The sequence below is a fragment of the Xiphophorus hellerii genome, chromosome 2 (assembly GCF_003331165.1).
Source record: "Xiphophorus hellerii strain 12219 chromosome 2, Xiphophorus_hellerii-4.1, whole genome shotgun sequence".
NCBI classification, from domain to species: domain Eukaryota; kingdom Metazoa; phylum Chordata; class Actinopteri; order Cyprinodontiformes; family Poeciliidae; genus Xiphophorus; species Xiphophorus hellerii.
In genome coordinates this window covers 5,201,559-5,216,963 of record NC_045673.1, presented here as the reverse complement: position 1 = coordinate 5,216,963, position 15,405 = coordinate 5,201,559, and the positions used below count along the sequence as shown (strand labels likewise).

At 34.8% G+C, this 15,405-nt stretch overlaps 1 protein-coding gene and 1 long non-coding RNA gene across 2 annotated transcripts; both read right to left on the bottom strand.

Moving 5' to 3' along the window:
* Positions 1-4,987: 4,987 nt before the first annotated feature.
* On the bottom strand, positions 4,988-13,338 carry LOC116731647 (protein FAM3C-like). Its single transcript, XM_032581466.1, is given in 11 exon segments — positions 4,988-5,717; positions 5,809-5,935; positions 6,833-6,917; positions 6,989-7,013; positions 7,015-7,040; positions 7,844-7,902; positions 8,075-8,183; positions 8,259-8,315; positions 9,093-9,179; positions 9,713-9,751; positions 13,248-13,338. Coding segments are annotated over 11 exon segments (720 nt in total). The 5' UTR covers positions 13,267-13,338; the 3' UTR covers positions 4,988-5,630.
* On the bottom strand, positions 12,007-13,241 carry LOC116731689 (uncharacterized). Its single transcript, XR_004341609.1, has 2 exons — positions 13,081-13,241; positions 12,007-13,010 (listed from the first exon to the last, which is right to left on the bottom strand). It is a non-coding gene; the product is annotated as an uncharacterized LOC116731689 (long non-coding RNA).
* Positions 13,339-15,405: the final 2,067 nt, after the last annotated feature.

Sequence of the window (15,405 nt, the reverse complement as noted above, 5' to 3'; positions counted from 1 at the left end):
ATAAGTTTGTAATTGATTACATTTCAAATACAATTCTAAACAGGTGGGTTTTCAGTTGAGATTTAAAAGAACTCAGTGTTTCAGCTGTTTTACAGTTTTCTGGAAGTTTGTTCCAAATTTGTGGTGCATAGATGCTGAAAGCTGCTTCTCCTCGTTTGGTTCTGGTTCTGGGGATGCAGAGCAGACCAGAACCGGAAGACCTGAGAGGTCTGGAAGGTTGATACAACAACAGCAGATCTTTAATGTATTGTGGTGCTAAGCCGTTCAGTGATTTATAAACTAACAACAGTATTTTAAAGTCTATTCTTTGAGCTACAGGGAGCCAGTGGAGGGACTTTAAAACTGGTGTTATGTGCTCTATCTTCCTGGTTTTAGTGAGAACGCGAGCAGCAGCATTCTGGATCAGCTGCAGCTGTTTGATTGATTTGTTGGACAGACCTGTGAAGACGCTGTTGCAATAATCAATACGACTGAAGATGAACGCATGAAACCAGTTGAATTGTCCCTGCTACACTATGAGCTGAAGAATCCAAAGGTTCCAAACAGCGCCTCCTTGTGGAGCCTTAGAGATTTATGATATGATATGTATGTATGATAAAGCGATGTACATGTGTACTGGCCCGGTACACAAAAAAAACAGTATGTTTTTCATCACACTGACTGGATTTTGCATGCACCAAAATTTGTCATGCAAAACGGGAAATATGGACATAAAAGCTATCAGTGGCTGAGCAATGTGAGAGTTCACCTATTAAATTGACTCAATATGAATACATAAAAGAAAATTAGATTTTTTATGAATTTTCTTGTGAGCCTGTTGATTTTTCAGATTTTCTATCATTTTTGTTCAGGTTAACTAAAAAAGTGAGCCATTACTGTTACAGGTTAATTTTCTAAACTACAGAAAACTAATTGTTAGGGATGCACAAATCTGAAAATTGGGCCGATGTTGATATCCAATGTTATTACTGCTGTTATGGTAGTATTTACTAAGATTTTATTTATAATTTTTTTTATTTGATTACTTGACTAATCATAAGAATAATTGATAGATTGCTTGATTACTAGAATAATTGTTTACAACAGCCCTAATACATATTCAGAGAGGTTTTAGATTTGCTAACATGTTCAGAGAAAAGGTCGTTCACACAGTTCTACAGACCGTCGGAGTCTCTTGAGGAAACCTGCACCGTCTGCAGAACATTTCTCCACAATCTGAAGATTATCAGAGTCTGCTGATTATCAGAGCACTGAATATCAGCAGACACTTAATTATTAAGGTCTGAATAAAGAAACTTCACAATGTTGATACAGAAACTGTCTGCTGAGAAGAGTAAAGGAAAAAGATCGGTTCTGATACCTCTCTATTCATGTTTTCATCATGACTGCATGTTTTCTTGCAGGAAGCAGAAGAAGCTGAAGTCCCTTCGCATCGGACTTGACCAGCAGATTATTAAAGCAGCAGGAGTCTGGAAGCTGCAGCAGATGTTTGTGTACCTTTTTTCTGTGAAATGAAGCGAGAAAAACATTTGTTTGAGCAGTCAGTTCACTTGGTGATGGGAAACTGAATGTCAGAGTGAGAGAAATCAGGTGTTGCCAGCCTGATCCAACAGCTCTAAAACTCCACAAGGTGGCGCTGTTTGCAGGCCTTTTGAGACATCCTTCAGCTCTCAGTGCAACAGAAACAGTTCAACTGGTTTCAGGTTAAAAAACAAAACAAAAGAAAAACTGCTGATTGGCATAATGTTTCCTGTTTTCCTACCTTCTCCAGTCTGCTCTGCTGCTGGACTCCATATACGATTTCAATTATTAATTCCATGCTGTCCGGTTTCATGTGAATGTGACGGCAGATGATCTGTGTGTTTTTATTCTGTGAAAATAGAAATCATGTTTCTTTAGTAAAGTAATATAAGTGCAATTATACTTACACTGCTTTTATAAAACGTACGACTTAGATTTTAATAATTTCACAGTTGTTTGGTACAGTCCTGTTATATATTATGTAAAAAATAAAACATATTAATTAGAACAGACAAACAATCATGAACTCAGCTCACATAACATTACTAATAGAAATACATTTCCAATGTTGTACTTTGAGTATTTAGGGGCAAACTAAGGAAAAAATAAAATTACAAAAATAAAATTACAAGAATTGGTGCCAATATTACCAGAAAAAAAGTCGTCATATTATGGATGCCTTGTAGTACTACGACTTTATTCTCGTATTATTATTTTTATTCTCGTAATTTCGTTACTTTATTCTCGTAATTTATTTATTTATTGTTATTTTCTTAGAACGTGTGGACTCTCTTTCTCATAACCCGCTTTCTGCTTGACAACTGTCAAATAAAGGACACTGGAGCTGACAAAACCTTTAAAAACAACCAAAAGATACATTGTAATTGCCCTCTAACCAAAAATTACGGAGTAAATAACCGTAAAACCGCCAAACTTTTTCTTCGAAGAAGGTAACAGAAGCACTCTAAAGGCAGTTTCACCGACGGTAATTAGCATTTAGGCTAGCGACAGTTAACAGTCATTTCTAATAAAATACACACAGGAATTCCTCAAAATACAATCTGTGTCAATAAAATGCTGTTCTCCACTCAAACACTTACAGAAATGGTACCTTATCGATTTATTGTAGACTTCACCCACCTGTTAAAACAGAAACCTGCTTCTTTAAAAAAAAAAAAAAAAATGGTTTCGTGACTCTGAGCTTCTTCTAGGCCTGAAGTTAGCCTCGCTGGTATTTGCCGCTACTGCCATCTTCTGGCAGAAACTGGTATTGCACCAGAAATGTACTCAATCATACGGGTGAAAAAAGAAACAAAGACAGTGCGACGATTATGGATAAACAGATGATGAAAACTCAAAATGTAATGTCTCAGAAAACGCTGTAGCACATTCATAAAACGTTGAGAGGAAGGTAAATGTTTGAGAGGTAAAGAACTGGACTGTTTCTGAAATGCTTGACAAAAAAAATTCTCTTTTTCATGATATTTTTCATAATATTCTAAATTTTTGGAGCTTTACTTGAGCAATTGTGGATGATTTTCAACAAAGGAAGTGAAGAGGAAGGGATGTGAAATTTTCTAGCTTTAAAAAGTCATTTCTGTTGCTTCAGGGTTAAAACTGCTCTCAGAACAGGAGGTCTGCAGGATGTGAAGTGTTTGTTCAGACAACACTGAATATAATTAGGAGAAATTAACCAAGAAATCTGATTTCATCTGATCCACAGGAACTTTAAATCCGGTAGGACAAGACTAATGTCTGTTTGTCTTCAGTTGTCACTGTTTGTCCCCTTATCTCTGAGTTTCTTCTGTTTTATTTGAGTTATCAAAATTAAACAGTGAACTTCCTGCAAAATTCCTTGAGAAAAACAAATAAGTCAGATCCTCCCTAAATAAACACAGCTGCTTTTTCTGCAGTCTTATAGGCTCTTAAAACATGTTTAAAATATGTTGAAATTTCATTCCATAAGAAAATAGTTTGTCAACTTATTGTTGGGAACCCTAGACTTAACACTTTTTTAACCTCAGTTATCCACATGTTATTGGTTTGGATCGCCTCAGTTTTTAAAAGTCACACATGCACTAGGAATGTTGGACTCGATTTACAACAATTAGTGCAACATTTATTGACATATTTAAGTTAATCCATCTCAAAACGTTTTATATGTGGATACTTTTTAATACTCAGAGTTTATATGCTATAACTTCACTGGAAAAACACAAAATCTTAAAGTGCAAAACTCTTAATACACTTGAAATAAGACAAAACAAAGTCACAAATAACTTCAGCAAGATATAGGAACTTGTTTTAAGTCAATAATTGCTTAGTATTGACAAAACACTACTGGTTGAACTATTATATTATTTCACAAGAATACATTTTTCCCATGTTATAAGTGAAATAATTTGCCATTGGAACTAGTACTTTTAAAAAATAATTTTATGGAATTATTTACTTTTAAAAAACTGGTATATCTTGCTAAAAAAGTTACTTGTAAGTTAGTTTTGTCTTATTTCAAGTGTGTTGAGATATTTGCAAAAGAAACTAGACCAAAAATGCGTGGTAAGATTTTGTGCTTTTGCAGTTAGTTATTTTTGTTGTTATTTTACATTTAACCACTAGTTGGCAGCAGAGTTCATGTAGAGCTGTAAATTGAGCCGCTTTGCTGTATTTTTATTGTTCCATTGCTTAGAAATTACATTTCACAACACAAAATAATCTAATAATCCACACAAATGAATCTTTCTCCTCTACATATTCTAGATAGATTAGGGAACGCTTGTGATGAGAAAAAAGGGCTCACAGTTCGGACCAGAACAGAAACAGTTCTTCTCTATATTAACTATTCAGTTCCTCCTGAAAGTTCTGGATCCGTTTGGGGTCAGAGGGGTCAATCTGTTCAGAACTGATGACTTTTCACCTTCTTACTCAACAAAACCACCGTTGTGTTTGTTCCTTAATTGGGTTGGAATGTTTTAGAGTTGCCTTTGTTCCTCCGGTCCTTCTTGTTTACTTCCAGGAAGAATTTATTCCAGTCTTGTCTGTGGTTATTTTAGTAACTGCAGGGCGACAGCAGATCTACCAGAGCAGCTTTTAGTAGCTGGAATGTAAGGTTGCTTATTATAGAAACACTTTTATTTCAAACGGCTCTCTTAATTTGGCACTCACTCGCTATCAATTTAAAGTTTAAGACCAGATTCAATATGTTAAAAAAATAAAAAATAAAAAAACTCCGGCTGAGTCAAAAACATTCGGAAGAAAATTAGGGTCACTGGAAAAAAGAAGAAACCCGACATTAATCTTAGAATTCTGATTTTAAATTCAGAATTCTGATTTTAATTTAAAAATTCTGACTTTAATCAAAATTCTGGAATTTGTCCCTGTTATTTTGTATCTGTCACTAACTAACTAACTAACTAACTAACTAACTAACTAACTAACTAACTAACTAACTAACTAACTAACTAACTAACTAACTAACTAACTAACTAACTAACTAGTCTGCTTTTTCTGTTTATTTCAGTTGATTAATGGTTTCTTTAGGATTAAAATGAAAGTTTAAAACAAAGATCATAAAGTAAAAACATGATTTATTTAATAAAAAACAGAAAAATAAGTTAAAAACCAGAATATAAATGTTTCATTCTATAGAAATATTTATATTTTTTACCTTTTCCCACTTTTTCTATCTGACAACTGAAAATTCATCAAATCCCCTTCCTGTAAAAACACCGTGCCTCCTCATGATCCCCTAATAATCTGTTAATTTGCTTTTAATCTGCTGAAGTCTGGAAATTGTCTCCAGAAGCTCCTGCAGGTGAAGCTGGACTTTGAGGAAAGTTAAACGTCAGCAGCAGCAGGATTATTCCAGATGGATTAGGATCCTGGATCAGTGGAGATGTTTAGATGTTTCCTGTTTCCCTTTGAATACAGATTAATTATTCCATCCAAAGCTGGACCGGATTACTTTAATTTAACCTGGACTCTGAGTCACAGCATCAGGCCCAGCTTTCTGCAGGATGTGGAGGATCTCATGGATTCATCCAGATCAGTTTAATACGTAAGTCCTAAAGATCCCGTCCTGCAGCTTCTTGCTGATTTTTCCAGGATTATTACACGTATTTGGGAATGCAGCCCTCCATCTCCACCATCTCAGGCCAGTTCTCGTACTTGTTTTTGGAATCGTCGCTCTTCATGTGCTGAAACACACGAATGGATCAGATTTCAGTTTCACAGCAGACAGAGGAGTCAGCAAACCAGGTTTAAATTAATTTCATTTGATGACTTTACCTTCTCGAAGTTGCTTTTCCCCGTCGTCCCTTTCCCACCAACAAACACCCAGTTATCCCGATATCCCAGGTAATGGATGACGGAGCTGCCCAGGTCCGAGATCAGAGTCCGGGCCTCCTCATTTAACCTGATGGGACAAAACACTGGATGTTGGGCCTGATACATAAATATTAGTAAGTAAATACATATTTATTTATAAAAAATATATATATATATTAATTTAGAAAAAAATTCTATGTAAAAATGTATATAAATTATATTTATATAATATATGAAACTGTATATATAATTGTTTATTATATAAATAAGTAACTATATATAATTAATTAATTAATATCAGTAAGTAAATGAATTGATTATTTAGTTAATAATTAATTAGTATCAACAAGTAAATAAATTAAAATGAACGAGCAGCAATTAATAAATAAGTATTAGTGAAAAAATACAGAAAAATATTATGAAAAAAATATTGACTGAATACAAATAATTATATAGTAAATACAAACAAAAACTAAATCAATAAGTAAAAAAATAATAAATAGCAAAATATTTGCAGGTAAATAAAATGATTAAAATAAATGGATAAAGCAATTAATAAATAAGTAGAAGTGAACAAATAAATAAAAATTAATAAATTAACAATAGATACTAGGAACTATAAGTAAATAACTAATTCAACATTATTACCCATGTATTTGTCTATAAATATAATGTATCCTCTCACGTGTTTGAAATAAAACTAAATTTCTTCATGTTTCTGATAAATAATCTGACAGTAAAAATCTTTAGTTATGAAGAAAGTCTGATTACGGCGTGACTGTATTTCTGTGATCAAATCATAAATCATATAAAATTAATGTCAAACTTTCATTTTAATGAAGTTAATAAAACAAACTGGGATCAAATTATTTCTGGCATTTTTTCAGACTTTAATTAGTTTTGCTCTTTAGAAACTTTTTCTTATTTCCTCAGAGCAGATTTAAGCTTTTCTCCGTAGATATGAAGCGTCTTTAGGAGAACTGACCTTCTAGATCCCTCGTCGTAGACGGCCATCAGAACCACAGAACCCATCTCGATGTTCTTCAGGAACTCGATGAGCGGCTCCACTTCTGCAACACAAACATCAGCATCAGGATCCGTTTGGATCCGACAGAATCCGGTACTCATGATGGCGACATACCGCCGCTGTACATGTTGTAAGTGATCCGTCTTCACGAGGTCTCCGGATTTACCTGCCGGACACAAACCAGGTGAGATCAGAACTCCGGACGGGTTCTGCGGCCTGTTACCACTTATTATTAAAAAATACTAAAAATCATTTTATTTAGCTTCTAATCTGTATGAAAAACTGTAACAGGATATAGGAGCCACCTAGAGAAAAAAAGATATGGAGTAACTTTATATTTTTATTTATGTTTTTTTTTTTTTACTTTGCTGATCACCTATTTTAAAATTGGAGTCCAAATGATGACGAAAATGTTGAACTCATAAGACAAAATCTAAATAATTAGAAAAGGCAAAATTATGGGGAAAAAAGTTGAGAAAAAAAGAAAGTAAATAAAATGATTAAAAACATTAAAAGTAAAAAATGTTCAACTTCTGAAACTCAGAAATTTCCTAGTTTTTCCTAAATTTTTTATCCGGTTAAATCTTAAAATTTCAGTTTTTTTCTGACAAATTTTCAACTTTTGAAACTCAGAAATTTCCAAGAATTTTCTAGAAGATTTCTGAAATTAATCAAAAAAATTTTAAGCAATTTTTTGACTTTTCAAGCTCAGAAATTTTCCTTTTTTATTCAGAAAATTTCTGAATTTTTTTGGTGGAAATGTTCTCCTATTTATTAAGTTTCTTTGTACAATGACTCTAATATGCACGTCGTAAAAACAGCTGCTTTTATGATTAAAAAAAAGTTCTAGAAGTAAATAAAAAATACATATTTCAGGTTAAGTTAAATAAATGCAAAACTAGTTACAATTAGTTATAATTACTCTCTAAATTAAAATGTAAAAAACCGGGTTTAATCCCCATCACTCACCATTTACCACCACGATGTTGATTCCGGTGTCAGCGTTGTTCAAAACGGTTCCTAAAGCCCTGAAGCAACAAAACACTGAGAGTCGACAAACATCATCTGAACAACAACATGACTGAAATAAAGCAAAAGGTCCAGAGAGACACAAAACAACAAAAAAGACCAAACAAACTGAATTAAACGTCCATAAAGAGACGAACAGAGCAGACAGAAAGAAGAGGACGGAGATCCTACAGCTTGTTGTTGACGCAGATCTTTGGAGGAACGACGTTCGCAGCTCCGCTCTGGACGAAGAAACTGATGTGATTCTCTGGACAGACGTTCTTCCTGGAACATGGCCCTTCTGCAGGAAAAAAACACAAATCAGATCCCAACAAACCCACAAGACCCGGTCTGTTCTGACCGGGTTCAGACTCACCTGCGTTGGAGCCCAACTTGGAGGTCCGACTGGAGCTCAGCGCATTTTTAGTTATATCTGCAAGAGAAGAAACAAGTAAAAGTGAAATAAAAAATTTAAAAATTCTAAATCAAGTCAAATTTTAATCAGTTTTTCTGTCATTTGCTTTACAAATGACAAAAAAGCATTTTCAAAAAATGAATTTTTTTTTCCAAACATCCCTTCTGTGAGTTGGACGACAGAATACTAACTGTGATAATTTTTGTTTTGTTATGAGAGAATAGTCATAATCTTCGCAGAAATAAAAACACAATTTTACCAGAAAAAAGATTAAGTGTTTCTATTAAGTATTATCTGCAAAACTTGTACCAAAGTGTATCTACACAAGATGCTCAATCTCCCTCGTTTAATTTGTATTTTTTGTTGGAGTTCTCATAAAATTACTACTTTATTTTCCTAATATTACGACAGTATTCTGACTTTATTCTTGTAATTAAAAATATAAAGTTTTATCTCTAGTATTCTGTCGTAGAGCTCATCTGAATTAAAAGTCCAAATAAATCAAAGATAAAAAACACGCTGGTCAAACAAGATGGCGGATATGGGTGTGGTGACATCACGCGATCTGAACTATGACACTGGTGGAAAAAAATCCAGATAATTTCTGGAAAAACAATTTCCAGAAATACAATTTTCAAAAACAAAAAATTTGACTCAGTTTATCGTCCAGGAAACCTGAAATGAATCTCTTTTTATGGAGAAAACAAGATCATCTGCAAGACTTTTATTGACATCATCCTAATCATCACTGTGACACAGAAACCGTCTCTCCCAGCAGAATCTGGAGGTTCTGACCTGTGAGCTTTTGGTCGCTGTAGAGCTTCAGGAAGATGACGACGATGAACAGCAGGATGATGAAGAACGTCAGCGCCTGGAGAAACCCTGGAAGACAAAAAGATAAATGAAAAAAAAATCAGTTTTAGAGAAACAACAGGAGAATAAAGATGAAGATTTTCTGACCAGGTTCTGAACCGGTCAGATTATTTCCGCAGCAGGAGCGAATACAAAAACCGGGACGTTCACCGCTAAACAACTAAATCTTACCAAGTATTTTTGTCTAGTTTCTGGAGCAAGTATCTTAGTACACCTGCAATAAGACAAAAGCTAACATAGAAATAACTTTATAGCAAAATACAGAGGATTGTATTAAGTCAATAGTACTTTAATATTGATGAAAAATATTATTTAACTTACAAGACATTTTCCCATAAGTGAAACAATCTTTTTCAACAATAAGGAATTATTTACTTAAAACAAACTCCTATATCTTGTGGAAAAGTTACTTATAAGTTAGTTTTGTCTTATTTCAAGTATATTAAGATGTTTGCACCAGAATAGACAAAAAAACTTTGGTAAGATTTTTGTGTTTTTCCAGTTTTATCAAACTGATAAAATCAGGGAGGTTTGAAACTTACATCTGATGACGTTGCATTGACTCCCAATGTTGTTTTTCCCTGAAATATAAGAAGTGACGTTGTGAGTGTTGAATTTTTCAGGGCAAACAGGTCAGACAGGTGAGAGGATGAATCATCGTCTGCGGCCGGTAAATCCTCCGAGTGGTTTCAAGATTATACCAAAGATTAAAGGATTTAAAACGAACTTCAGCACAAACTCAGAAAAACACAGACTAGATTAGAGTTAAAACACATCAATAATCTGTGAACAAATCAGCTTCAGACCAAGATTACTGTTCAAACATGTTAACAAGTCGACAACTTAAACTGATCTTTACAATCAGATATAAAATAATGACTTTCTGCAGATAACTAATAATAAGGGAAAAGTTGAAGCGTCTTGAAGAGACAGTAAAGATCGAACACAGATGATGGCTGCAGGGGTTTATTCAGAGGTTATGTACGGATACAGCCATTGTTATGCATTGTTTTATGTTCAGATATACATAAAACTAATAAAATAAATAGAGTAGAATAAGCAGTGAGCGCTGAGCATTTCCTGAACAGACATGAGGAGAAATAAACTCAAACTTGCTGCAGATTGCCGGATATTTTTGTTTGGGATTTTCTGGTTTCCTGTTCCACCAGGATTCACATGAATCAAAAACAGGAAATAAAAATGTGAATCATCCAGTTCTTATCAGAAAGAATGATTCATCAGAAAATCAAGAAAATGATGGCTAACTCTGAGCTTTCATGAGGCTGTCAGTGTGTCTTCAGTCAGAGGCTTCTTCAGATTCTCTGTAATACAGACTGCTGCAGGAGATCGTTCTGCACACAGCCATCACCAGAAATAACTCTTTGAAGAATCTTAATTAATGAGTTACAACAATGTTTCATTTCCCTTTGGGATCAATAAAGTACTTTTGAACTGAATTAAAAACCTCAGTTATTCACTTATGCTGTGAACTGGCAGGGTAAAGAAAGCTGCCTGTTCATTTCGTAACATTATTTGTTATTGTATATGATTACTGTACGCCTCTTTTATATTTAGATATTTTCTCATCACTAAGATCTTGGTGTGTTGGTATGTTTTTGTGTAAAATCTCCATCAAGTATTTTCAAGTGGAAATACTTGAAAATTCATAATAAAAATGCTGGAGAGCAAAAAAGAAGACGTGAAGCAGTTAGCTTGGTTCCATACAGTTTTCTGACTGTTTTATGGAAGCAACGTTCGTCGTTCTGTGTGTATTTTTGTTAGTAACCCTTCAATTAATCAACTACAAATGAGCCTATTGTGTAACAGAAATTAACTCAATAAATAAACATCAAACCTGAAAATCTAATGTAGCCAAACTAAACGGTCCGTTACAGGTTTTGTGTTCTGTTGAGAGGAAAATGTTGCGTGTTTTTTGCCGTTGATACACTTTAACTTAATCTCTGCCCTATTGGCTAGAGGAGCTGTCGTCATCTGGTTGCCACGGCAACGGAGCTCCGGCGAGGCACAAAGTCGACACAGACGGCGTGAAGAAATAATTTTTGAGTTGTTCTTCATTTGTTTTTCAGCAACAAATGTTTGCTGTTTTTATTTTTCCCATTGTTGTGGCGCATTGCAGCCATTGTAATTCCTTAAAGTTCAGTAAAGGGCAGAAGCTGAACTAATTTACTCTTTAGTTCAGAAAGTCTCGGTTCATAATCTTCAGATAGGATAAAATATTTCATAAAATCTAACAAACTGGTTCCTAGTACAGCTGTAATTTTGTCAAATTCACTTAATTGTCCAATATAAAAGAGAAATTATTTTAGTTATTTCTTGCATTTTGACAGAAATTATAGAAACCAAACTGTCTATAAATATATATCTATGTAGAATATATATTATATGTATCAAAACATTAATTTTCTCAGCTTTAATGTAAGGCATATATGTTATAGCAATCAGATAAGAAATAAGAACACTATGATCATTTTTCTGACACATTTGTGTTCTTCTCGCACAGAACAGTGCAAAGTTTTATCTTCACTTTTTCTGTCAGAAGTGAAACATTAGAAACTGGTTTCTTCTTGATGCTTTGAGGAAAACCTCATCAGGATTCACAAGATGTCAACACTTTTCCATCGCTGATGCAACAAAGACTCTTTGCTGATCAGCAGGCAGAACGTTCAGAAACACAGCAACAAAAACACTGAAATATTTTATGTACTTTAACAGACAGAGCAGAAAATCCTGGGAGACAAGAAGCTGGACTTTCCGGTTGGTTTGGTCTTTAGTTTTACTGGCATGTCGTCTCAACCTGACTCACTGCCAAACTGTATTCGCTCATTTGTCTCTTAAAGTTTGATCAAGATAAAGATCTGAACTTCACTCACTGAGATTACAGGAAGATAAGATAAGAAACATTTTCAGTGAAACTCCGGTTCATGATTCACTTTAAAACAGCGGAAATTAAAATCTTAAGCAGGTGAAATGAATCAAATCCAGACTGTTGGAAGGAAATACCTGAAATATTAACCGTTAGCAAACAGATGAGGCAGGATTGTACCAGATACACGAGTTACACCTGGACAGGTAAACTAGCTACCTCACTAACACCTGGACAGGTAAACTAGCTACCTCACTAACACCTGGACAGGTAAACTAGCTACCTCACTAACACCTGGACAGGTAAACTAGCTACCTCACTAACACCTGGACAGGTAAACTAGCTACCTCATTAACACCTGGACAGGTAAACTAGCTACCTCACTAACACCTGGACAGGTAAACTAGCTACCTCATTAACACCTGGACAGGTAAACTAGCTACATCATTAAAACCTGAACAGGTAAACTAGCTACCTCACTAACACCTGGACAGGTAAACTAGCTACCTCATTAACACCTGGACAGGTAAACTAGCTACCTCATTAACACCTGGACAGGTAAACTAGCTACATCATTAAAACCTGAACAGGTAAACTAGCTACCTCACTAACACCTGGACAGATAAACTAGCTACCTCATTAACAGGTGAACAGGTAGACTAGCTGCATCATTAAGATCTGAACAGGTAAACTAGCTACCTCACTAACACCTGGACAGGTAAACTAGCTACCTCATTAACACCTGAACAGGTAAACTAGCTACATCATTAACACCTGAAAAGGTAATTCTGCTCTAATACTATCAATTAACTCCTGCACAGAATGTTTTGGTGTATTATTAACACCTGTAAAGGTAATAATATTCTAATATCAACACCTGTAGTTATGTTTACTCTGTTAATAACTAACACCTGTACAGGATATTTCCTCTACTATTAACACCTATACAATTATTTCTACTCTATTATTAACACTTGTACAGGTACTTCTGCTTTATTGCTAACATTTAATATCTGTACAGGTAACTTACTCTATGATTAACACCTGTACAGGTATGTTTTCTCTACTGCTAACAACCAACACCTGTATAGGTAATTTTGCTCTACTGTAAACACCTGTTCAGGTAAGCCAGCTGACCTTCAAACAGAGCAGAGAAATAAATCAAAATCATGAAGAAATGAGATCAAACTGACCGACTCTGAAGGAGAACATGTTTCTTACGTCCGGCTGCCATTCACTGTGATCGGCCTCAGGTGGAATCCAGGAGGAACAGGTTGAACTTGCTCCGCCCCCTGCTGCCTACAAACAGCCAATCAGCAGCTGCACAGTCACAGTCCGGCTGCGGAGGCCGGATAAGTTTCCTTAAGTTTCCTTTATAGATAATTACATTCACATTACACTCACAAACATTCCTAACTTAGAAGTTAGGAATGTTTATTTTTAGCTTGCATCGGTTCTTTGAGTTTCATAATTAATAATCTATCAGAATTTAACACTTTAATAGTGTAAAAATAACCCTTTTGATTATACTTATGTTTATTAGTCATTATTATTTTGTATTACTTGTTTCAAAATCTATGTAAATCGTCTTTGTTGCAATTAATCCAAACAGTGTGCAGGTTTAAACCCCACAGGAGGATCTAAAGTGTGAGGAACCACACAATTGTTCAGTTTGAAAAGAATTTGAATGTTAAAGCCTGAAGTTTCAGGTTCATGGCTTCTGTTAAGAGCATGAAGTCGTTCGTCTGGGTCTACGGCTGATTGTTCGGTCAAACCGCCGCGTGGTGCGTTCAGGGAGTGTCGCAGCATCTAAGTTTTAGTTTCCAGTTTAGTTGCCCTGAGCCCGTTTTTCTCGTTGCCTCCAGGGTGTGAAAGCTTCAGTTCATCCATGATCATGTCAGATATTAATTTTCTCCTAAATCAAAATATTGATCAGTAATAATTCTGACACGGTTTACTTAAAACATCCTGATATTTCCTGCTTAAAAGAGGTTTGTTTCTGTAAGCACCGATAATCATTTAAATACGGTGTTCCACAAGGCTCAGTTTTAGATCCCTTGTCTTTTTTGATACCTACATGCAGCCTTTGTGAAACACCTTCAGGAGAAACAGACTTTACCTTTGTGAATACTGTATGCTGATGACACTCAGTGTTTCCTGGCACTCAGCTGCTGATTTATGAACTTTCACACTGACTTTCACTATAGGAATGTTACTGTAGTGAGTTGAAAGGAAACTAATCTTCAATCTTTTCTCTCAGTGGTTACTTCAATATCCTATAATTATTTATACTTTTATGTGTTTTATTACTTTGTGTACAAAATTTATAAACTAATCTGGATTTATTGTGAATTTCATAAAATATTTTTGTTTAAAAATGTTGTTTACTTTATTATGGAACGTATTACTTATACATGTTAAATACATTTTTGCTCTCATCTATTCTTAAAGGTCCTAATAGATTAATAGGTCTCTTAATACTTAATACTGCTCTTAAGTTTTGTTCACCAATTGGCCTTTAGTCTTTATACTCCACAATTAATTGATTACTAAATTAGTTGATGATTATTTCAATAATTGATTCATCACTACTATTTGTTTCAGCCCTACTCGGTATGCAGGGCCGGATTTAGAAGGATGTGGGGCCCTGGGCTACGGCTTTGGGGCCCGACGAACACAAAATTCTTGACTTTGCACAAACTACATTAGATAGATAGTTAAAAGGCTTATTGCATTGTTTAAATGTAAAATTCTGCTCGATTTTATTCAGTAACCTGATCAAATTCATAAGAAACCAAATAAGAGAAAGTGGACGACAGTGATCATATTATCAAATCGATAAAGACTCAGAGTTTTAATCCTCCACAGAAACTTGACACATGAACAGACAAATGTCAGGACAGAAAATTAAAAGGCAGTTTTTACAACACGGTGTAAAACATTCAAACGTTTTTAAAATGTCTGTTCCAGCAGCAGGGGGCGCTGCTTCTGTGAAAGCACTTCAGGACGGAAACTGCTGCATCTCTCTTCTTCTTCTTCTTCTTCTTCTTCTTCAACTCGGGTCATAAATTACAGAGCAGAACGTCAGAGATTATAAAAATAAAACAAACTTATTTCTTTTAACCAGTGATGGACTCACACAGTCGCTGCAGATGTGACTGGATGAGGATTCAGTTCCAGAGTTCACCCAAAGAGGCCGCCGTTTCACCCGATTACGCAGTTTCTTACCAGGAGGAAAGCTGTCTTAAATTTTAAAAAAGTAATAAAAACACTAAAAATACAAAATCTTACTAAGTATTTTTGTCTAGTTTCTAGTGCAAATATTGTAGTAGACTTGAAATAAAACAAAAC